The sequence below is a fragment of the Pongo pygmaeus genome, chromosome 9 (assembly GCF_028885625.2).
Source record: "Pongo pygmaeus isolate AG05252 chromosome 9, NHGRI_mPonPyg2-v2.0_pri, whole genome shotgun sequence".
Classification (NCBI taxonomy): domain Eukaryota; kingdom Metazoa; phylum Chordata; class Mammalia; order Primates; family Hominidae; genus Pongo; species Pongo pygmaeus.
The window spans coordinates 75,296,145-75,320,223 of record NC_072382.2 but is presented as its reverse complement, the minus strand read 5'-3'; the positions used below and the strand labels follow the sequence as shown (position 1 = coordinate 75,320,223).

At 38.2% G+C, this 24,079-nt stretch overlaps 1 protein-coding gene and 1 pseudogene across 4 annotated transcripts in view; one reads left to right on the top strand and one right to left on the bottom strand.

Annotated features, from left to right (window-relative positions):
- The window catches only part of PGM2L1 (phosphoglucomutase 2 like 1), a 72,445-nt gene that overhangs the window by 20,742 nt on the left and 27,624 nt on the right, over window positions 1-24,079 (top strand). For 2 of the 4 annotated variants that reach the window (XM_063672081.1, XM_063672082.1), the window contains 5 exons: window positions 1,814-1,932; window positions 2,769-2,936; window positions 5,524-5,630; window positions 6,354-6,438; window positions 8,756-8,839. In XM_063672081.1, the coding sequence (XP_063528151.1) occupies window positions 2,814-2,936; window positions 5,524-5,630; window positions 6,354-6,438; window positions 8,756-8,839 (399 nt within the window). In that variant the 5' untranslated portion in view covers window positions 1,814-1,932; window positions 2,769-2,813. The remainder of the gene's footprint in view (window positions 1-1,813; window positions 1,933-2,768; window positions 2,937-5,523; window positions 5,631-6,353; window positions 6,439-8,755; window positions 8,840-24,079) is intronic. The other 2 variants (XR_010127703.1, XM_054440937.2) reach the window with 1 other exon arrangement.
- On the bottom strand, window positions 22,014-23,295 carry LOC129008560 (heterogeneous nuclear ribonucleoprotein A1-like; annotated as a pseudogene).

Below are 24,079 nucleotides of genomic sequence, written 5' to 3'. Positions count from 1 at the left end.
AACACGGTGAAACCTCGTCTCTACTAAAAGTACAAAAAATTAGCCGGGTGTGGTGGCGGGCGCCTGTAGTCCCAGCTACTCGGGAGGCTGAGGCAGGAGAATGGTGTGAACCCGGGAGGCGGAGCTTGCAGTGAGCCAAGATCGCGCCACTGCACTCCACCCTGGGTGACAGAGCGAGACTCCGTCTCAAAAAAAAAAAGAAATAATAATAATAATTCATTTATAATTCTTTAGAATCTTCATATATTATAGTTTATAAAATCGTAGTGATATAATGACTTTAGCAAAAAATACAAATGTAAGTTCATCTGAATGGAGAATATGTGATAATTATGGCTGCTAGATAACTTTTTAGGTTATATTTTTAAAAGTTTATAACATCAACATCTAAATTAATGTCTCACTGTTAAATAGTGGAGAAATCTGAGTGTAAAGTAGATTTCAAATGCCTGTTGTCATAATTATTTAGCTCTTTTTGCCATACAAATGTATTTATTATGTCTAATAGATCATGATTCTTTATTCATTTTTATTTTTCTCTAATTTACAAGCTTTTCAACAACCAGGAATTAGGTTAGTACTGGTTGTGAAGTCTGTAACTGGGAATGGAATTTTTAGGCCCTACTCTAGTAGCTGTGCTGTTAAACATTAGGAAGTATACTCAGTAACCAACAGCATTTATGTCTGGTGGATCATTTATATATGTGTGTGTGTGTATACATATGTATATACACATACATATATGCATATGTGTATATACACATATATACTCATTAGATATATATACATATACTATATATACATACTACATATATGCACATATATACATACTGTATATATACACACATATATACTATATACACATTATATATACTATATATACATACTATATATATACACACACTATACTTGTAATAAAAAGGAATATCATTTTGCTTTGTAACTGAAGTTAAATTGTTATCAGAAGCATTATTAACACCCCAACACAATTATTTTGTTTGTTTGTAGTGAGACGGTATAGGCTTTAGAGCCAGCCCAGCCTAGGTTCCCATCCTGTCTAAATTTCCAGTGCCAGCTCAGTGATACTAGCCTCCCTCTCTAAATCTTAGTTTCTTCATCTACACAATAGTAATATTAATGATAATACTACCCATACAGATGCTGCAGTGAACATTCTTATATGAATAAATATTATTGTTCATGTGAAGGTATTTTTGTGGACAGAAATCGATGGGCCAAAAGGCATGTGCAATTTAAAATTTGATAATTGCTGTAAAACCACTGTAAAAAGACTATCCCAATTTACATTCCTACTAGCAGGGTATTACAGTGCTATGTACTCTCTAAACGTGAAGAGTCTATTCAATTTTTGCCATTCTTATGCCCATCTTTAAATGTTAGCCCTCTTCAACTCTCTTTGACCTTTCTATGAAATCTCATGGTATCTTAGACATGATAGTATCCCAGATATTGTTATTCATATTTTTCCCATAATAGCTATTCATATTTTTATGTAGGTTATTTGTTAGTGTGTGCCATTTATGAAACAGAAACTCCTTGAGTCTGGATTTTATATATCATCCATTAGTTTTAAGCAGATTAAAATTTCAGTTACTCTCATTCAGCTTATCATTAGTTTGGCCATGTACTCTGGTTACTTTAATTTCTACTATAACCAGAAAACCATTTTGTTTAAATTGTATATTAATATGTTTTTATGTATTTCTAAGGACAAATATACTGTAATATTTAGCACCTTTTATGTGCACTGGTTTATTATTCTGAATATTCATTATCATTGTATATACTATAGATGTTGAAGAAGTAAATAGAATGGACTCAATTCATATTAATCTTGAAGAGAGAAGTTATGTTTCATCTTATTTCCTTAATGTTTGACTTTTCCAAAAAGAAAATACTGGAAAATTCCATGTAAGTCTTACTGTTATTATAAATGCATTTCTATTTGAAATTTGATATTCTTTTGTGAAGCACCATTTTCAGTGACAGGTATTCTTGAGATTTATGAAAATAAGTTAAAGTACATGACAATGAAATACGGAATCCCAAATATAGATGTTGGCATGCCCTGCCTCACGAACCGTGTTTGGAATGAATTTGTATTCTCATTCTTAATTAAGTTCACACTTAACACATGAAACGTTTTTATGGTCAACTTGTGCCATAGATAAATTGAATCGTTTTCTGTGATTTTTAAGGAGTAGAATTCATTTTGAATGCAGAGGTCTAGGTGGGTAACTGGTAAGCATGTTTTGATGGTATTTATCCAGTAGTGTCTCTATTTCTCTTAAAACTTAATGTATTAGCCAGGCGTAGTTGCACATGCCTGTAGTCCCAGCTACTCAAGAGGCTGAGGCTAGATCACTTGAGCCCAGGAGTTTGAGGTTACAGTGAACTATGATTGAAACCTAACATAGACTCTAACTTAATTGATGTCGTTTTTTACTAAGAGGTTTATTTTGGATTCAAAGCTCTTAAATATCAATTATTTTAAAAGAACATTCTTTGATATGCTATACAAATACTATAAAATTAAAAGATATATAAATCACCCTCAACAGGCCCTTTCTCCTTTGGGGACTCAGTGAATGGCAGGTATTATTTTATTATACATACAAAGAAGTAGCACTGTGGAATTTATATTGAATGTTGAACCTTGTGATATGTACATATTGACCCCTCAGAAGGGCTTAATATTAGGACTCTGCTTGGATTCCTGGTTAAGTTTTAATACTTCTTTTTTATAGAATCCCAAAACAAAAGAGCAGATTGAAAACCTGTTACGGAATGGGATGAATAAGGAGCTGCGAGATCGTCTTTGTTGCCGAATGACTTTTGGGACTGCAGGACTTCGTTCTGCCATGGGGGCAGGGTTTTGCTATATTAATGACCTTACAGTAATACAGTCAACACAGGTAAGTATTATAAAGTATTAAGAGTGTACTTTTGACTGGACATGGTGGCTCATGCCTGTAATCCCAGCAGTTTGGGAGGCTGAGGAGGGCGGATCACGAGGTCAAGAGATCGAGATCATCCTGGCCAACATGGTGAAACCCCGTCTCTACTAAAAATACAAAAATTAGGTGGGCATGATGGCGTGTGCCTGTAGTCCCAGCTACCCGGGAGGCTGAGGCAGGAGAATCGCTTGAACCTGGGAGTTGGAGGTTTCAGTGAGCCGAGATCGCGCCACTGCATTCCAGCCTGGCAACAGAGCGAGACTCCGTCTCAAAAAAAAAAGTGTACTTTTTCTCAGTCTGGTTTTTTTTTTTTTTTGGCTTTATAAATTAGGTAATGCCATTCTAAATGCATACACACACAAAACTTTATTTCCCAGAAGTTACTGTTATGTAAGTAAAAACTGTAGACTCAATTCTGACCTTTAGTCTTGCCCAAGATTTTAGAAGTCATTTATGTATCTTCATGGTCACAGACTGACTTTCTGATTAAGAGTTATTTTGGTTGCCATTGTCAACTTCTTAACAATGTTGCTTTGCATTTGAAACCAAGAAATGTATATTAGCATATCCAATTAATACAAAGAAACAAACTTAGATAGAAGAAAATAATTACTCATTTTGGCATATGGCCATTTATAAAGGTTAACCAGAGTATTTGGAAAATTTATTTGAAAATATTTTCCTTTATCACATATTCTTTATGTGGTTTTCTATATCCACATGAGAGTTAATATTAGTTGTGTAATATGATACAATTTGTTTTACTTCTCTCCATTGTTATGCAGCTCACTCTAGAAACAAATTGCTTCTCTTTGCAGTGAATCATCCTGTTTCAAATAACTATACTTTTGAGGCCAATAATGTATTTAGCTTATACTAAAAATAGTTCTGGGCTAGAGAATTGTTCAGTAGACATAATTCCAATTGATATTCCCAAACAGTAAATCATCTTTAATCTTATTCTGAGAGAATTCTCTAAAGCCAAGGCCTAATGCAGGGGTAGGAGAGAAGGAATGACAGGATGGTTGCATAGGTAGGATACCTGCCCTCCTTCCTCACCCACCCCTCCCCCTATTCCTCAACCAGAGATGCTTTAGTTCATTCTTTTCTTATACATTTAGTCTCTTCATATGCTTTCATTCGAAGTGAAGATTTCTTGACTTTACAAAAAGGGGTGGGGGAGGTGTTTGAAAAGCAATTTCTACAGAAGTGCACATTTTCACTGGATTTGGGATTCCATGGTGTGAAGTGGAAAAGCCGGATGGAATCTGATTCTTAAGCCCTAGCCCTTTTCAGACTCTATTAGGTTGGTGCAAAAGTAATTGAGGTTTTGGTCATTTTTTTTAACGGCAAAAACTACAATTACTTTTCCACCAACCGAATACATATAGGGAAATAAGATGCATTCTGATAGCAGAGATTAATATGAGGGTCTATGAGGTTTTAGGATAGTATCATCATTAGAAATAAGTTGTTGAATCTAGCTGATATACTAAGCATGCACTCACTCATAGCTTACAGGTTGGGAAAATTAATTGTACTTGAGAGACTCAGGCACCAGAAGTCACTGGGGCTTTGTTTGATGCTACCACATACTTATTTAGCAGTGCCTGCCATATAATAGGTCTTCAATAAATCAGTATAACTTAGTTTTAGTTGAATGAATGGCCTTAGGCATGACATTACATGGAGCTTTAATCTTATTGTCTCCTATTCTTAAAAGAAATATTGAAAGAGACCAAATTAGAAATGGTATCTGCGTTTGTTTCTTTTCAGGGTGTTAGGATTACATGTCCCATCTTTTATGTGGAACTAATTTTAAAGGACTGTAATAATATAAAATGTTAAAATGTTATTTTTAGATATTATCTATTAAAGTTAACAATTCATAAGATAGTTAAATGGTTTTAGTTTGTCATTGTGATGTTTTCAGTATGAAATACTTTATTTCATTATTTTGTCATCCATGACTGCAAATTTTCCTAGTCTATGGTATTATTTTTCTGTGAGATTTTAAAACCAAAGAATTACAAATGGGATCAACCATCATAAGAAATGTTCCTGAAGAAGTGTGTTGCTGATTAAAAATGTTTACATCATAAATAGGTCAAATCTTTTCGTTAACTTCAATCATATGATCTAGCAAGGACTTAAGACAATTAAAATTCTGTTTTCTAGAGCCTTCAGACAAGAAACAATTTATGTTGGCTCTTCTAATCTTTTTTTTTTTTTAGCTTATTGACGCTCATGTTTCTTCTTCTTTTCCTAATGTTTTACTTATTGTATTGGATTTAGTGGTTTAGTAGTGGTTACTAAATCGGTATTTCCATGGTATTAAATGTGTCTGAAAATCCAGGACATATTTGTCATCTTACATTTCTGGATTGAACAGTATTGCTCCCACACTGGTAAACATGGGCATAAAGGCAGAAGCCACTTCCCTAGGAGCCAGTCAGCTGCACAGCAAACATAAAAATAAGAGATTCTGAGTCATATGAAATGCAGGCATCCATTAGGACTAATCTTTTGTGTTTATTTGCTTCAGGGGATGTACAAATACCTTGAGAGATGTTTCTCAGACTTCAAGCAGAGAGGCTTTGTGGTTGGGTATGACACTCGGGGTCAAGTAACTAGCAGCTGCAGCAGCCAGAGGTACAAAGTTAATTGTTTCAAAGATTAAGTTGAAATAGAATAAAACATATTTAAAACATTTTTTTGTCCAGTAGTAGGATTTCTGAAACAGTAGACTGTCAGATAGAAATGTGGTCACATGCTAATATTTACTTTAGAGCTGAAACAGAAGAAAAAGTGTCTCAAAGAAAAGCTTTAGATTTTACAGAAAGAAGTAAAAATTTAAAATATTTAGAGTTCATATTTAGAATGACATCATAGCTTATAACTTTAATATTTTGGCTAAGGCACCGGGTAGTAGTAATTATGTAGCTTATATTCTCATTATATGCCTATTAGATTAGTTTTAGGGTGTTTTTATAAATAGACAATCATGTAGTGATATCTTTCTTCGGGGGTAATAATGCATATTGAGTTTATCAAAGTCTCTTATATCATTTTTTCCATTATTTTTGCCTTTTGCAGATTTTATTTCTTAGTAAAAGAGCCATCAAAAGATGAATGAGGGAAAAAGAGGAAATTGAAATATCAATTATGTTAGTTGTTAAACTCTTCTTTTAAAAATAACATTTATTTAAAATTTTCCAATTAGGGCATGAAGTTTAAATAATCCGTGATTATAAGAAAGTGATATATTAGGATACTATTTATTCAGACTAATTATAATATGAAACATTTATGTGGAAGGTTGGTTTTTAAAAAGTATGGTAGGCGAAGGACTAAGTGAAATCTCTCTTTTTTTAGGCTTGCTAAACTCACTGCTGCAGTCTTGCTGGCCAAAGATGTTCCTGTGTACCTTTTTTCAAGATATGTTCCTACACCTTTTGTAGTAAGTGTGTTGTGTTGGTGATCATATAGCTTGCTGCTCTTGAAAACATTTCTTAAATCAACTAGGATTTAAATCTTTTTTGTGCATGTAGTTCTGTATTGAGTAATATAAGGGACCAGTGGAAGGAAAAGAAATTTTGCTTTGAGTTTATTTTCATTCAACAGACATTTGTTAAACTTAGCTAAGAACTTGATCTATAAAAGTTGACAAGTCTACTGTTATAGTGGAATATGTTAATATCTTCTTTCAGAAATTGATTCATTGGGCAGACAAAAATGATGAAGGATAGATTTGAACACATTGTTAACAGGCTTGATCTGGGTGTGGGTGTGTGTATGTGTGTAAAAATTCTCTATTGAGTGACAGTAGGATTTACATTATTATTAAGCAGAATCACAGTCTCAGCAAATGCCAAAGAACTGCTTATCAAGCCATATACCTGGACGCCAATGCAATAAAATCAGAAATAAAAAAGCCCATAAATCCTCCCCGGTTTGGAATTTTAAAAACACATTCATAAACTATTCATGGATTAAGGAAGATAACATAATGCAGATTAGCAATGACAGTCCTTGCTTTGCACGGAGCGTGGGGGCTATAAAGACAGCTGTACAAGCCAAAACCATGCCAAGTGATCTTAATCATCAATGAGAAAAATTATGACTGTTCCATGACCTTTAACATTTTTTTTTTTGCCAAAACATTAAAAACACTCTTACTCTTGGTTAAAAATGTATAGGGAAAAGAAAAAACAATGATAAAACGAATGTTTATTTAGTACACTGTAATTTAAAACATTAAGAAACATTGATAACTAAAGTACTTTATTTCTTTGTAAAAAGAACTTATCAGGAGGCCAGGGGCAATGTCTCATGCCTGTAATCCCAGCACTTTGGGAGGCCAAGGTGTGTGGATCACCTGAGGTCAGGAGTTCGAGACCAGCCTGACCAACACAGCGAAACCCCATCTCTACTAAAAATACAAAAATTAGCCAGGTGTGGTGGTGCACGCCTGTAATCCCAGCTACTCAGGAGGCTGAGGCACAAGAATTGCTTGAACCTGAGAGGCAGAGATTGCAGTGAGCTGAGATTCCGCCGCTGAACTTCAGCCTGGACAGCAGAGCAAGACTCCATCTCAATAAATAAATAAATTAATAAAACTTATCAGGAAATAAACAGAGCTTGCTTCTTGTGGTTATAATTTATTTATATTACAAGCAAGCATCTTTTCTGTGCCTTGGCAAATTGTTAATATACCTTTCTGAGTTTGGATTCACTTCCAGCATCTTATCCTTTGTTAATTTCAATGTCGTGAAATATCTCTGGAAGTTCCTTTAATGTGAAGGTTTTTTTGTTGGTGTCACTTCCTCTGGGACATCTTCATCCTTCTCATCACAGCCTCGTTCCTCGTTTAATCCATGTGTTCCCCTTCACTACACTTCCCTGGTAGTATGTCTAAAGTCTCTCGAATGGCAGCAGTGTCAGCATTCCCACTTGTTTTTTCTATAACTCCATTTATGTTTAATTCAAATTTCCTTCTATTATTACTCCTTTTTGTTTCTTTGCTGCACTTTCACCTTTGTTGGCCAATTCCCACTTTCCATTATCCATTTTTGTACACTGTCATGTGGGTCTATTATTGGGAGAAAAGGAGGCAATAGAGCCACATGTTTTGCAGTTTGTGTGAGCGCTAAGTAACAGATGCTCAGTGACCAATCACTGATACCCTTTTAAAGAGTGATATGATTGATTACTCATCATGATGTGGCTCTGTTATAAATGTAGGGATGTGTGGACTAAAGAGTTAGAAGCCAAGTGTGTACTTGAGGCAGTTATGATTAATATTGCCATGGTAACTGAAATTTGAACGTGTTGTTGGGAGACTGGAGCTATTTTAACAAAAGCATAGTATCAGTAATTTGTGTATAGGAACTGAGCAAAGCAAGGACTGCCTGTAGGTATTTAAAAGTGAGCAATAATGAAAATAATACATAGCAAAAATTATGGGATATAACTAAAGCCCTACTTAGAGGGAAATGTATAGCCTTAATGAATATGTAAGGAAAAAAAGATTTTAAAATAATGAGTTGGCTTTCACTTAACATGTTTGTGCTAAAACAAAAGAAATCCAAAAAAGTAAAAGGAAGGAAATCTTATAATAAAGGTATGAGGAAAAATCAAGTAAATAGAAAATAAAGAGGGTATCAACAAAAGCAATATCATACTATAATGCTTTTCCTGTTATTTAATCAAAGTTATTCTCATATGTGTAAATAGCTAGGAAGCAAAATGGAATTATGGTGTTATTTATTTTTCAGCCATATGCAGTTCAGAAGCTCAAAGCAGTTGCAGGTGTGATGATTACTGCCTCTCACAACCGCAAGGAAGACAATGGATACAAGGTAAACCTTGGACTCCTGACCTTTGCTTATCTTATAGTTCATCTTTTTTATTCAAATAATATGTGCTGAGTATGTTTTCTATACTGGAGAGCAGAGCTAGACATTGGGAACAGAAAGTTAAAAACACTGAGGCTGGTCCTCAAAGGTTGTGTATCCCTCTCACAACCGCAAGGAAGACAATGGATACAAGGTAAACCTTGGACTCCTGACCTTTGCTTATCTTATAGTTCATCTTTTTAATTCAAATAATATGTGCTGAGTATGTTTTCTATACTGGAGAGCAGAGCTAGACATTGGGAACAGAAAGTTAAAGACACTGAGGCTGGTCCTCAAAGAATGTGTATCCCTAATGGTATTTATTACTTCTCAATGTGTACAATTACAAAAATGTCTTCTTTAGTTCTTTTATTCCTAATTGTCCTTGATTTCTCTATCCCTTCCTAAATCCATCCTCTCTACCATTTCATAAAGTCACATTGCAGCAAGTACTTGAAAAATGAATCGGAGTTTTCAACAACAGAACCAGAGGAGTAGTACCTTATCCTCACTCTCCTCTCTCTCCGACTTTCTGCTGGAGCTGCTTCTTGGCCACAGGATTCCACTTGATGGGTCAGCCTCTGTGGCAGAAAGCAGAATGGAGAAGAGTGAAAAGTGGCTCTGGAGGGGAAATAGAAGAACACAGCACAGTATTGAATCACCATTTGGGGCTTCTGGGTGGGTGATAAGCCTGCGTTCTTGTATTTGTTTTTCTTCTTATGTTGGAGGACTGCAAACATACCGAGCTCTGTTTTACTGGCAGAAAGATTTAAATGCTAATCTAAGATTTTGGCCCTGGCCAGCTAAGTGAAGAATAGTGTTACCATTCATAGGGACAGAGGAGAAGCATGATTAATTCAGTTTGGGACATATTAAGTTCAAGGTGTTTGGGTCAACCAGGTAGCAATGTCCTATAGGTAGTTAGATATATGGACTTGTAGCTCAGGGGAGAAATGTGGACTTAAGTTATAGAGTTGTGCGTCACCACACATATTAGAGCATATAAGATTATTTGGACATCCTTTACTTGCATCAGTAGCCCAGAGAAAGTATAGAGCAGAAAGGAAAAAGGTCAAGAATGGATCCCTAGGGAATATTAACTTTAAAGGAAGGGAAGAAGAGAAGCTGGAGTTAGGAGAGTCTTCTACAAATTCTATGTCTAAAATAGAGGTTGAATATGTTTACCTCTGCCCGTATCATATCCTCTACCATAACCATTCTGAACCATTGTTGTCTTCTTTTGAAAGACTAAACGAGATTGGTGTCATAAAAACCAAAGAGACAAAAGAGTGCAAGGAATTATAGGTCCACTGTCAAAGAAAGCCAAGAACCCACATCTCTTCTCTGATCATCTGACTACATAGCCAACTGCCTACTTGATACATTGGGATGTCTAACAGACACCTCAAAATTAGTGTCTCTAGAACAGAGTTCTTGATTCCCCCACAACATATACACCTAAGAGTAGTCCTCCTTCAGTCTGTTATCTCTGTAAATTAACATTACCACCCACCCAAACAAAAACCAAGGATCATTTTTGATTACTTCCTTTCCCTAACATTTTATCTACTAACGGGTTCTACAGATGCTATGTCTAAAACAGAGGTTGAATACGCTTACCTCTGCCCATATCCTCTACCAATCACCATTCTAAACCATTGTTGTCTTCTATCTGAACCAAAGCATCCTAACTGGTCTCTTCCCTGCTTCCATTGTTCTCCCTGCAATCCATTCTCCACAAAGCAGACAGATGATCTCTTAGAATATGAACTTTCCTGCTTAAAGTTCTTCAGTGGCTTCTTATTCTTTTGATAAAATCCAACCCCCTTGCCTTGGAGCTTATAAGTCTGCATAATCTGCCTCATGCCTGTTTCTTCATTCCTTCCCTTCCTGCGCTCACTGCATTCCAGTCATACCGCTGCTCCCTTCTGTTCTCCAGCTCCTCCAACATAGCAAGCCCTTTCCCACCTCTGAGACTTTGTAATTTTTTTGGTCGTCTGCTTGGATTGCTCTTCCCCAAATCTTGCCAACTTGCTTATTTTTATCCTTTGGGTTCCTACTCGGATAGTGCTTCCTTGAAGGATCTTCCCTGGCTACCTTATCTAAAATGGCTTCCATCAGTGACTCTTTCTTGCCATTTTATTTCTTTCACAGAACTTATCACTGCTTCTTCCTTTTTTTTTTTAAGAGATGGGGGTCTCACTTTGTTGCCCAGGCTGGAGTGCAGTGGTATGATCACTGTAGCCTCAAACTCCTGAACTCAAGGGATTCTTTTTTTTTTTTTTTTTAATACTTTAAGTTCTAGGGTACATGTGCACAACGTGCAGGTTTGTTACATATGTATACTTGTGCCATGTTGGTGTGCTGCACCCATTAACTCGTCATTTACATTGGGTATATCTCCAAATGCTTTCCCTCCCGCATCCCCCCACCCCACAACAGGCCCCAGTGTGTGATGTTCCCCTTCCTGTGTCCAAGTGTTCTCATTGTTCAATTCCCACCTATGAGTGAGAACATGCGGTGTTTGGTTTTTTGTTCTTGCGATAGTTTGCTGAGAATGATGGTTTCCAGCTTCATCCATGTCCCTACAAAGGACATGAACTCTTCCTTTTTTCTGGCTGCATAGTATTCCATGGTATATATGTGCCACATCTTCTTAATCCAGTCTATCATTGATGGACATTTGGGTTGGTTCCAAGTCTTTGCTATTGTGAGTAGTGCCACAATAAACATACGTGTGCCTTTATAGCAGCATGTGCCTTTATAACAGCATGATTTATAATCCTTTGGGTATATACCCAGTAATGGGATGGCTGGGTCAAATGATATTTCTAGTTCTAGATCCTTGAGGAATCGCCACACTATCTTCCACAATGGTTGAACTAGTTTACAGTCCCACCAACAGTGTAAAAGTGTTCCACTTTCTCCACATCCTCTCCAGTACCTGTTGTTTCCTGACTTTTTAATGATCGCCATTCTAATTGGTGTGAGATGGTATCTCATTGTGGTTTTGATTTGCATTTCTCTGATGGCCAGTGATGATGAGCATTTTTTCGTGTGTTTTTTGGCTGCATAAATGTCTTCTTTTGAGAAGTGTCTGTTCATATCTTTTGCCCACTTTTTGATGGTGTTGTTTTTTTCTTGTAAATTTGTTTGAGTTCTTTGTAGATTCTGGATATTAGCCCTTTGTCAGATGAGTAGGTTGCAAAAATTTTCTCCCATTCTGTAGGTTGCCTGTTCACTCTGATGGTAGTTTCTTTTGCTGTGCAGAAGCTCTTTAGTTTAATTAGATCCCATTTGTCAGTTTTGGCTTTTGTTGCCATTGCTTTTGGTGTTTTAGACATGAAGTCCTTGCCCATGCCTATGTCCTGAATGCTATTGCTTAGGTTTTCTTCTAGGGTTTTTATGGTTTTAGGTCTAACATTTAAGTCTTTAATCCATCTTGAATTAATTTTTGTATAAGGTGTAAGGAAGGGATCCAGTTTCAGCTTTCTACATATGGCTAGCCAGTTTTCCCAGCACCATTTATTAAATAGGGAATCCTTTCCCCACTTCTTGTTTCTGTCAGGTTTGTCAAAGATCAGATGGTTGTAGATGTGTAGTATTATTTCTGAAGCCTCTGTTCTGTTCCATTGGTCTATATCTCTGTTTTGGTACCAGTACCATGTTGTTTTGGTTACTGTAGCCTTGTAGTATAGTTTGAAGTCAGGTAGCATGATGCCTCCAGCTTTGTTCTTTTGGCTTAGGATTGACTTGGCAATGTGGACTCTTTTTTGGTTCCATACAAACTTTAAAGTAGTTTTTTCCAATTCTGTGAAGAAAGTCATTGGTAGCTTGATGGGGATGGCATTGAATCTATAAATTACCTTGGGCGATATGGCCATTTTCACAATATTGATTCTTCCTATCCATGAGCATGGAATGTTCTTCCATTTGTTTTTGTCCTCTTTTATTTCCTTGAGCAGTGGTTTGTAGTTCTCCTTGAAGAGGTCCTTCACATCCCTTGTAAGTTGGATTCCTAGGTATTTTATTCTCTTTGAAGCCATTGTGAATGGGAGTTCACTCATGATTTGGCTCTCTGTTTGTCTGTTATTGATGTATAAGAATGCTTGTGATTTTTCCACATTGATTTTGTATCCTGAGACTTTGCTGAAGTTGCTTATCAGCTTAAGGAGATTTTGGGCTGAGATGATGGGGTTTTCTAAATATGCAAACAGGGACAATTTGACTTCCTCTTTTCCTAATTGAATACCCTTTATTTCTTTCTCCTGTCTGATTGCCCTGGCCAGAACTTCCAACACTACGTTGAATAGGAGTGGTGAGAGAGGGTATTCCTGTCTTGTGCCAGTTTTCAAAGGGAATGCTTCCAGGTTTTGCCCATTCAGTATGATATTGGCTATGGGTTTGTCATAAATAGCTCTTATTATTTTGAGATACGTCCCATCAATACCTAATTTATTGAGAGTTTTTAGCATGAAGGGTTGTTGAATTTTGTCAAAGGCCTTTTCTGCATCTATTGAGATAATCATGTGGTTTTTGTCTTTGATTCTCTTTGTATGCTGGATTACGTTTATTGATTTGCATATGTTGAACCAGCCTTATATCCCAGGGATGAAGCCAGCTTGATCATGGTGGATAATCTTTTTGATGTGCTGCTCGATTCGGTTTGCCAGTATTTTATTGAGGATTTTTGCATCAATGTTCATCAGGGATATTGGTCTAAAATTCTCTTTTTTTTGTTGTGTCTCTGCCAGGCTTTGGTATCAGGATGATGCTGGCCTCATCAAATGAGTTAGGGAGGATTCCCTCTTTTTCTATTGATTGGAATAGTTTCAGAAGGAATGGTACCAGCTCCTCCTTGTACCTCTGGTAGAATTCAGCTGTGAATCCATCTGGTCCTGGACTTTTTTTGGTTGGTAGGCTATTGATTATTGCCTCAATTTCAGAGACTGTTATTGGTCTATTCAGGGATTCAGCTTCTTCTTGGTTTAGTCTTGGGAGGGTGTATGTATCCAGGAATTTATCCATTTCTTCTAGTTTATTTGCGTAGAGGTGTTTATAGTATTCTCTGATGGTAGTTTGTATTTCTGTGGGATCGGTGGTGATATCCCCTTTATCATTTTTTATTGTGTCTATTTGATTCTTCTCTCTTTTTTTCTTTATTAGTCTTGCTAGCAGTCCATCAATTTTGTTGATCTTTTCAAAAAAACCAGCTCCTGGATTCACTGATTTTTTGAAGGGTTTTTTGTGTCTCTATCTCCTTCAGTTCTTCTCTGATCTTAGTTATTTCTTGCCTTCTTCTAGCTTTTGAATGTGTTTGCTCTTGCTTTTCTAGTTCTTTTAATTGTGATGTTAGGGTGTCAATTTTAGATCTTTCCTGCTTTCTCTTGTGGGCATTTAGTGCTATAAATTTCCCTCTACACACTGTTTTAAATGTGTCCCAGAGATTCTGGTATGTTGTGTCTTTGTTCTCATTGGTTTCAAAGAACATCTTTATTTCTGCCTTCATTTCATTATTTACCCAGTAGTCATTCAGGAGCAGGTTGTTCAGTTTCCATGTAGTTGAGTGGTTTTGAGTGAGTTTCTTAATCCTGAGTTCTAGTTTGATTGCACTGTGGTCTGAGAGACAGTTTGTTATAATTTCTGTTCTTTTACATTTGCCAAGGAGTGCTTTACTTCCAACTATGTGGTCAATTTTGTAATAAGTGTGATGTGGTGCTGAGAAGAATGTATATTCTGTTGATTTGGGGTGGAGAGTTCTGTAGATGTCTATTAGGTCCGCTTGGTGCAGAGCTGAGTTCAATTCCTGGATATCCTTGTTAACTTTCTGTCTCGTTGATCTGTCTAGTGTTGACAGTGGGGTGTTAAAGTCTCCCATTATTATTGTGTGGGAGTCCAAGTCTCTTTGTAGATCTCTAAGGACTTGCTTTATGAATCTGGGTGCTCCTGTATTGGGTGCAAATATATTTATGGTAGTTAGCTCTTCTAGTTGAATTGATCCCTTTACCATTATGTAATGGCCTTCTTTGTCTCTTTTGATCTTTGTTGGTTTAAAGTCTGTTTTATCAGAGACTAGGATTGCAAACCCTGCCTTTTTTTGTTCTCCGTTTGCTTGGTAGATCTTCCTCCATCCCTTTATTTTGAGCCTATGTGTCTATCTGCACGTGAGATGGGTCTCCTGAATACAGCACACTGATGGGTCTTGACTCTTTATCCAATTTGCCAGTCTGTGTCTTTTAATTGGAGCATTTAGCCCATTTACATTTAAGGTTAATATTGTTATGTGTGAATTTGATCCTGTCATTATGATGTTAGTTGGTTATTTTGCTCGTTAGTTGATGCAGTTTCTTCCTAGCATTAATGGTCTTTACAATTTGGCATGTTTTTGCAGTGGCTGATACCGGTTGTTCCTTTCCATGTTTAGTGCTTCCTCCAGGAGCTCTTTTAGGGCAGACCTGGTGGTGGCAAAATCTCTCAGCATTTGCTTGTCTGTAAAGGATTTTATTTCTCCTTCACTTATGAAGCTCAGTTTGTCTGGATATGAAATTCTGGGTTGAAAATTCTTTTCTTTAAGAATGTTGAATACTGGCCCCCACTCTCTTCTGGCTTGTAGAGTTTCTGCCAAGAGATCAGCTGTTAGTCTGATGGGTTTCCCTTTGTGGGTGTCCCAACCTTTCTCTCTGGCTGCCCTTAACATTTTTTCCTTCATTTCAACTTTGGTGAATCTGACAATTATGTGTCTTGGAGTTGCTCTTCTTGAGGAGTATCTTTGTGGCATTCTCTGTGTTTCCTGAATTTGAAAGTTGGCCTGCCTTGCTAGGTTGGAGAAGTTCTCCTGGATAATATCCTGCAGAGTGTTTTCCAATTTGGTTCCATTCTCCCTGTCACTTTCAGGTACACCAATCAGACATAGATTTGGTCTTTTCACATAGTCCCATATTTCTTGGAGGCTTTGTTCATTTCTTTTTACCCTTTTTTCTCTAAACTTCTCTTCTCGCTTCATTTCATTCCTTTGATCTTCCATCACTGATACCCTTTCTTCCAGTTGATCAAATGGGCTACTGAAGCTTGTGCATTCGTCACGTAGTTCTCGTGCCATGGTTTTCAGCTCCATCAGGTCATTTAAGGCCTTCACTACACTGGTTATTCTAGTTAGCCATTCATGTAATCTTTTTTCAAGGTTTTTAGCTTCTTTGCGTTGGGTTCGAACTTCCTCCTTCAGCTTGGAGAAGTTTGATGGTCTGAAGTCTTCTTCTCTCAACTCATCAAACTCTTTCTCCGTCCAGCTTTGTTCCATTGCTGGCAAGGAGCTGCGTTCCTTTGCAGGGGGAGAGGTGCTCTGATTTGTAGAATTTTCAGCTTTTCTGCTCTGTTTCTTCCCCATATTTGTGGTTTTATCTACCTTTGGTCTTTGATGATGTGACGTACAGATCGGGTTTTGGTGTGGATGTCCTTTCTGTTTGTTAGTTTTCCGTATAACAGTCAGGACCCTCAGCTGCAGGTCTGTTGGAGTTTGCTGGAGGTCCACTCCAGACCGTGTTTGCCTGGGTATCAGCAGCAGAGGCTGCAGGACAGCGAATATTGCTGAACAGCAAATGTTCCTGCCTGATTGTTCCTCTAGAAGCTTCGTCTCAGAGGGGTACCCGGCTGTGTGAGGTGTCAGTCTGCCCCTACTGGGGGTGCCTCCCAGCTGGGCTACTCGGGGGTCAGGAACCCACTTGAGGAGGCAGTCTGTCCGTTCTCAGATCTCAAACTCTGTGCTGGGAGAACCACTGATGTCTTCCAAGCTGTCAGGCAGGGACATTTAAGTCTGCAGAAGTTTCTGCTGCCTTTTGTTTGGCTATGCCCTGCCCCCAGAGGTGGAGTCTACAGAGGCAGGCAGGCCTCCTTGAGCAGTGGTGAGCTCCACCCAGTTTGAGCTTCCTGGCCACTTTGTTTATCTACTCAAGCCTCAGCAATGGCGGGTGCCCCTCCCCCAGCCTCGCTGCCACCTTGCAGTTCAATCTCAGACTGCTGTGCTAGCAATGAGTGAGGCCCCATGGGTGTGGGAGCCTCCGAACCAGGCACGGGATATAACCTCCTAGTGTGCCATTTGCTAAGACCATTGGAAAAGTGCAATATTAGGGTGGGAGTGACCCGATTTTCCAGGTGCCGTCTGTCACCCCTTCCCTTTGCCAGGAAAGGGAATTCCCTGACCCCTTGCGCTTCCCGGGTGAGGTGATGCCTCACCCTGCTTCAGCTGACACTCGATGGGCTGCACCCACTGTTCTGCCCCCACTGTCCGATGAGCCCCAGTGAGATGAACCTGGTACCTCAGTTGGAAATGCAGAAATCACCTGTCTTCTGTGTCGGTCATGCTGGGAGCTGTAGACTGGAGCTGTTCCTATTCGGCCATCTTGGAACCACCTCTGCTACCCTGAACTCAAGGAATTCTCCAGCCTCAGCCTCTTGAGTAGCTGGGGCTATAGGCGTGTACCACTTGCCTGCCTTTTTTTTTTTTTCCTTCTTCCCTCCCTCCCTCCATCCCTCCTTCCCTATCTCCCTCCCTTCCTTCCTTCTCTTTCTCTTTCTTTTATTTTATTTTATTTTTATTTTTTTAGACAAGGTCTTGCTCTGTCACCAAGGCTGGAGTGCAGTGGCACAATCACAGCTCACTGCAGCCTCAACCTTCCAGGTTCAAGCAATCCTTCTGCCTCAGTCTCCCAACCACAGGCATGAGCCATCATACCCAGCTAATTTTTTTGTATTTAATAGAGACAGGGTCTTCCTATGTTGCCCAGGCTGTAGGTCTAGTTTCTTTATGATGAATTATCTTATTTATTTGACCCTCCTCACCCCCATGCCCTAAATGTAAGTTCGTAGGTAGAGAGACCTAGTCTGCCTTGATATTCATTGCTGTTGAACATATTTGGCCATAGTGGAACCTCAAAGATTTTTTTTCCTTAATATGTAAGCACAAGGTTAAAAAGTTAAACAGTAAAAAGTATCTGTCCCATCTCTGTCCCCTAGTACAGTTTCTCAGAAGCAAATACTGTTTCTAGTTTTCATTTCCGTTCAGGGATAGTCCACATATATATAAATATATATGTGTTTGTCACTTCTCCATCTTTTTCCCCATAATGGTAGGGTACTATATAATAGTGTTCTGTGCCTTGCTGATTGCACACAACAATATGTCTTACAGACTGTCTTTTTCTTTCTCCCTCTCCCTTCCCCTCTTCTCATTCTATGTGTATGTATGTATATATATATGTATGTACATGTATATATACACACATATAGATGTACATATATATACATACATGTATATATAGTCAATATGTATATTTTAACCTTGTGCTTGTATATTAAGAAAAAAATATGTGTGTGTGTGTGTGTGTGTATGTATATGTATATATTTGTATATGTGACATTGTATTTTTTGGAGAGCTCAGAAGTAGAGAGGGCTCCTCTGTCAGAGAGTGCAGTGAGCTGTGATCACACCACTGCACTCCAGCATGGGCTACAGAGTGAAACTCTGTTTCAAAAAAGAAAAAAAAAAAGAAGATGAATGTAGAAGAATGTTTATTGTGGCACTGTTTATACATAGCAGAAGGTCAGAAGCAAATGAAATGTTCATCGATAGAGGATTGATTACATAAATTATGATTCATCTATATAGATTTTTAAAGATGAATGAAGCAGATATACATATGTATGAATGGCATGAATATATACACATATGAATGATATGAATATATATGCATGAATATATATGCTTTATTCATAAAATTAATTTCATCTATGTATTTTTTAATGTGATTACTAGAAAATTTAAAATTTTATATATGGCTTGCATTTGTGGTGCACATACCTCTTTTGGGCACTGCTGATCTATAGGATAGATTTTTAGAGGTGGAACTTTTGGATTTTTTTGTTTTTGTTTTTGTTTTTGTTTTTTGAGATGGAGCCTCACTCTGTCACCCAAGCTGGAGTGCAGTGGTACAATCTCAGCTCACTGCAACCTTCGCCTCCCAGGTTCAAGCAATTCTTCTGCCTTAGCCTCCTGGGTAGCTGGGACTACAGGTGTGCACCATCACGCCTGGCTAATTTTTGTATTTTTAGTAGAGACAGGATTTCGCCATGTTGGCCAGGCTGGTCTTGAACCCCTGGCCTCAAGTGAGTCTCCTGCCTCGGCCTCCCAGAATGCTGGGATTACAGGTGTCAGCCACTGCACCTGGCCTACAGGTGAAACTTCTGGATCAAAGGGAATATGCAAAGAAAGTTTGCATTCCCTTTTCAAGGTGGTCATACCATTTAATAACCTCATCAACAATAAATGAGGGCCTTTATCCTATATCTTCCATGATTGTATTATCAAAGCTTTTAATCTTTGCCAATCAGATGGGTGGAAATGTTATTTTTAATCTGTACCTGTCTTATGAGTGAGGTTGAGCGTCTTTTCATGTATTTGTAAGATATTTGTGTTTCCTTGAGAAGTCTGTTAAAGGATTTTTTTTTTTTAACAAACTTTATTTTGTAGAGCTGTTTTAGATTCACAGCAAAATTCAGTGGAGGGTTCAGAGATTTCCCATACACCCACTTGTCTCCACATATGCGTTAACAACATCCCCCATCAGAGTGGTACATATGATGAGCCTACATTGACATGTCATTATCACCCAAAGCCCATAGTTTATGTTAGGGTTCATTCTTCATTTGTACATTCTTTGCTTTTGACAAATGAATAATGACACGTATCCACCATTATAGTATCATACAGAGTATTTACACTGCCTCCGGAATTCTCTGTGTTCTGCCTGTTCATCCATTCCTCCTCTTTAACCCCTGGCAAACACTGATCTTTTTACTGTCTCCATAGTTTTGCCTTTTCCAGAGTATCATATTGTTGGAATATACAGTATATAGCCTTTTTAGATTGACTTCTTTCACGTAGTAATTCCCTCCGTGTCTTTTCATGGCTGGATAGCTCATTTCTTTTTTAGCACAGAAGAAGAATATTCCATTGTCTGGAGGTACCACAGTTTATTTCTCCATTCACCTACTGAAGAACATCATAGATTCTTCCAAGTTTTGGCAGTTATGAATAAAGCTGCTATAAATATTTGTGTGCACATTTTAGTATGGACGTAAGTCTTCATTCCTTTCAGTAAATATCAAGGAGTGTGAGTGCTGAATCATATGACAAGAGTATGTTTAGTTTTGTAAGAAACTGCCAAACTGTCTCTAAAGTGGCTATACCATTTTAAATCCCCACCAGCAATGATGAGAACTCCTGTTGTTCCACATCCTTGCCAGCATTTGCTGTTGTCAGTGTTCTGGATTTTGGCCATTCTAATAGGTGTGCAGTAGTATCTCATTGTTGTTTTAATTTCCATTTTTCTGATGACATATGATGTGAAGCATCTTTTCATACACTTCTTTACCATCTGTGTATTCTTTCTGGTGAAGTGTCTGTTTTGCTTTTTTATTGTTGAGTTTTAAGAATTCTTTATATATTTTGGATAACAGTCCTTTTTCAGATACATCTTTCATAAATATTTCTCCCAGTCTGGCATATCTTTTTATTCACTTGGCAGTGCCTTTGGCAGAGCAGAAAATTTTATTTTCATTTTAAATCCAGCTTATCAATTCTTTCTTTCATGGATCATGCCTTTGGTGGTGTACCTAAAAAGTTATTGCTGGCTGGGCACGGTGGCTCACACCTGTAATCCCAGCACTTTGGGAGACCAAGGCGGGTGGATTGCCTGAGGTCAGGAGTTTGAGACCAGCCTGGTTAACATGGTGAAACCCCATCTCTACTAAAAATACAAAAAAAAAAAAAAAAAAAAAAAAATCAGCTGGGCATGGTGGCAGGCACCTGTAATCCCAGCTACTCAGGAGTCTGAGGCAGGAGAATCGCTTGAACCTGGGAGGCGGAGGTTGCAGTAAGCCGAGACTGCGCCATTGCACTCCAGCCTGGGCAACAAGAGCGAAACTCCATCTGGGAAAAAAAAAAAAAAGTGATTGCCAAACCCAAGATCCTCTAGACTTCCTCTCATCATATCTTCTAGGAGTTTTATAGTTTTGCATCTGTTGAACTATTTGTTCATTATTCTTTCGCTGTTTCTTATTGATTTATGGGAACTCTTTATATGTAAAAAGTAGCTCTTGGCCATCTGTTTTGCAGACATTTCCTCCCAGTCTTCTTGACTTTATTTATGATATTTTTCCATGCATGATATTATGGTATTTTTTCCCATTTGAAAACAAAGTTATTTTGGCATTTGTATTGGTATCATATTTTATTTATATATTAATTTAGAGAGGCTCGATATTTTAATAATTGAGTCTCCCTATTCAAGAATAGGGTGTGTCTTTCTATTCTTTCAAGACTTCTTTTAGATTCTTTAGTAGCATCTTAAACATCTTTTCCAAGATAATTAAATCATTTATTGATTACACATGATAATGGATGATACACAAGCTTCATTCCCATTTATAATTTTACCTGGTAACACTATTCAATTTAGATACATTGCATAGTATGTGTCAACAATCATTTTTATAACCAATAATTCCATGATTTTGCTTGGGTAATCCCTTTTAATGGTGAAGTTCAGGTCACAACAGTGATTATCAGTTCAACTACACCAAGGTTTCTGCAGACAATGATTTCTCTACCCAAGCAAGTTCTACATAAACTCCAAATAGAACCTGGCATCACCTTGAAGGAATTCTAACTTCACACTGTTGGGGAAATTTACCAAGATGGCTTCAGAGTAGACTAACTTTACACAGCACATTAAAAAAAAAAAAAAAAAAAGACACATTTATTCAGCATCATGATCAGACTATTACATTTAGCAATCAACAGCATGGGTGCAAAAAAAAAATCCATATTAAAACTCTTTGTTGGAATGCTTTGCACTTTCCACAGAACAAGAACTAAAATAACTTGTTATACAATTTGTCACAAATACAGTCCTCGAGTTTTTTGCCCATACACATGATTATTTGTCTAAAATATGTCTTCTTTGTCGCAGCTAGGCCCCACCACCACTGTGCTTGGCTGAGTTCACAGATCTGTTGTAACCTATAGCTTCCCTGTTACTTCTCTGGCTGTCCTCTCATGCTAAGCTTTGTTTCCTGTCAGTAATTAAAATCTGCTGCTGCTGCCATAGCTACTGCTGCTATTGGAACCACCATAGCCACCTTGGTTTCATAATTAGTAAAGTATTGGCCTCCACCACCACAGGGGCCAGAGCTTCTGCCTCCAAAGTTTCTTCCCTTTATGGGTCCAAATGCTTTTTTTTTTTTTTTTTTTTTGAGATGGAATCTAATTCTGTTGCCCAGGCTGGAATGCAGTGGCGAGAGCTCGGCTCACTGCAAACTCCGCCTCCCAGGTTCAAGCAATTCTTCTGCCGCAGCCTCCCGAGTAGCTGGGACTACAGGTGTATGCCACCACGCCTGGCTAATTTTTGTATTTTTAGTAGAGACGGGGTTTTGTCACATTGGCCAGGCTGCTCTCAAACTCCTGACCTCAGGAGATCCACCCACCTCAGCCTCCCAAAGTGCTGGGATTACAGGCGTGAGTCACCACTCCTGGCCAGGTCCAAAATTTGAAGACTGATTGTTGTAATTGCCAAAATCATTGTAGCTTCCACCACCTCCAAAATTGCTTCCATCATTACCAAATCCGTTATAGCCATCCCCACTGCCACCATATCCACCACCACCATGGCTGCCACCAAAGCCACCACAACCACTGAAGTTTCCTCCACCACCAAAGTTGTCCTTCCCACCAAAACCACCTCCACGACCACCACCAAAATTTCCAGAGCCACTTCGACCTCTTTGGCTGGATGAAGCACTAGCCATCTCTTCTTGCTTTGACAGGGCTTTCCTACCTTCACAGTTGTGACCATTCACAGTGTGGTATTTTTGAATGACAGTCTTATCCACGGAGTCATGGTCATCAAAGGTTACAAAGACACAGCCCCTTTTCTTGCTACTGCCTCAGTCAGTCATGATTACAGTCGCTTCATTTTTTTTTCCATACTGTTCAAAATAATCTCTTAGGTGATGTTCTTCAGTGTCTTCTTTAATGCTACCAACAAATGTCTTTTTCACAGTTAAGTGGGCACCTGGTCTTTGAGAATCTTCTCTTGAAACAGCTCTCTTTGGTTCCACAACTCTTCCATCCACCTTGTGTGGCCCTGCATTCATGGCTGCATCCACCTCCTCCACAGTGGCATATGTGACAAACCCAAAGCCCCTGGAGCACTTGGTGTTTGGGTCTCTCATTACCACACAGTTCGTGAGCGTTCCCATTGCTCAAAATAGCTCCTCAGGCTCTCATCGGTTGTTTCAAAGCTCAACCCTCCAATAAAGAGCTTCCTTAGCTGTTCAGGCTCTTTAGGAGACTCTGACTTAGACATGACAGCAGGGGGAAGAGAGACTTTAATGATGCTTCCTCAGCAGCATCCACGGGCAGAAAGGAGTAAGCTGATCTAAACGTTTTTTTAAACTAGATTTTTCACATATTTTTTAACGTTTATTCCTGGACACATTTTGTTGCATGAATTTTTATGTTACTATATCAGATAGGAATGCTTTCTGGTGCAGATTAAGTAAAACCAACAAAAGCAGCTTAAGCTGATAGGAGTTCATTTTTCTCACGTAACAAAACGTCCAGAGGTAGGTGGCCACAGGCATGGTTCTGTCACTCCATGATGTCAGGCTTTGTGTCTCTGCAGTTTTTCTGGCATTACCCTCAAGCATGGTCATCACATGGTGGTTGCTGTACCTCCAGGCATCATGTCCATAGACAAGGCAAGGAGAAGGGGACAGAGAGAAAGAATAGGATTTTTTTTTTTCTTATGTTTTATAAATTTTCACGTGAGCTTTCAGGACTTACGGAGAGAATCTTTTTTGTGGCTTGAAATGTGGGAGCATCCCTCCAGAACAGTTTTGTTTGTTTCAAACATTCTGGGTTTTTTGTTTGTTTTAAAAATTCTGCTAGAACCTCAAGGGTTTCACTGACTGGGGGCAGTTTCTGTGTTAATTTATTGTTTCTCATCCTAAAATAACTGAAGTGCAGACCTTAGATTTGAAAATTTTTTTGATTACCCAGAACTCAAGAAGAGACATGCTTCCTCATGATCTCTATAATAGTGGGCAGGACTTTTTCTATTCTGCATTTTCACTGAGAGTGAAATGCTT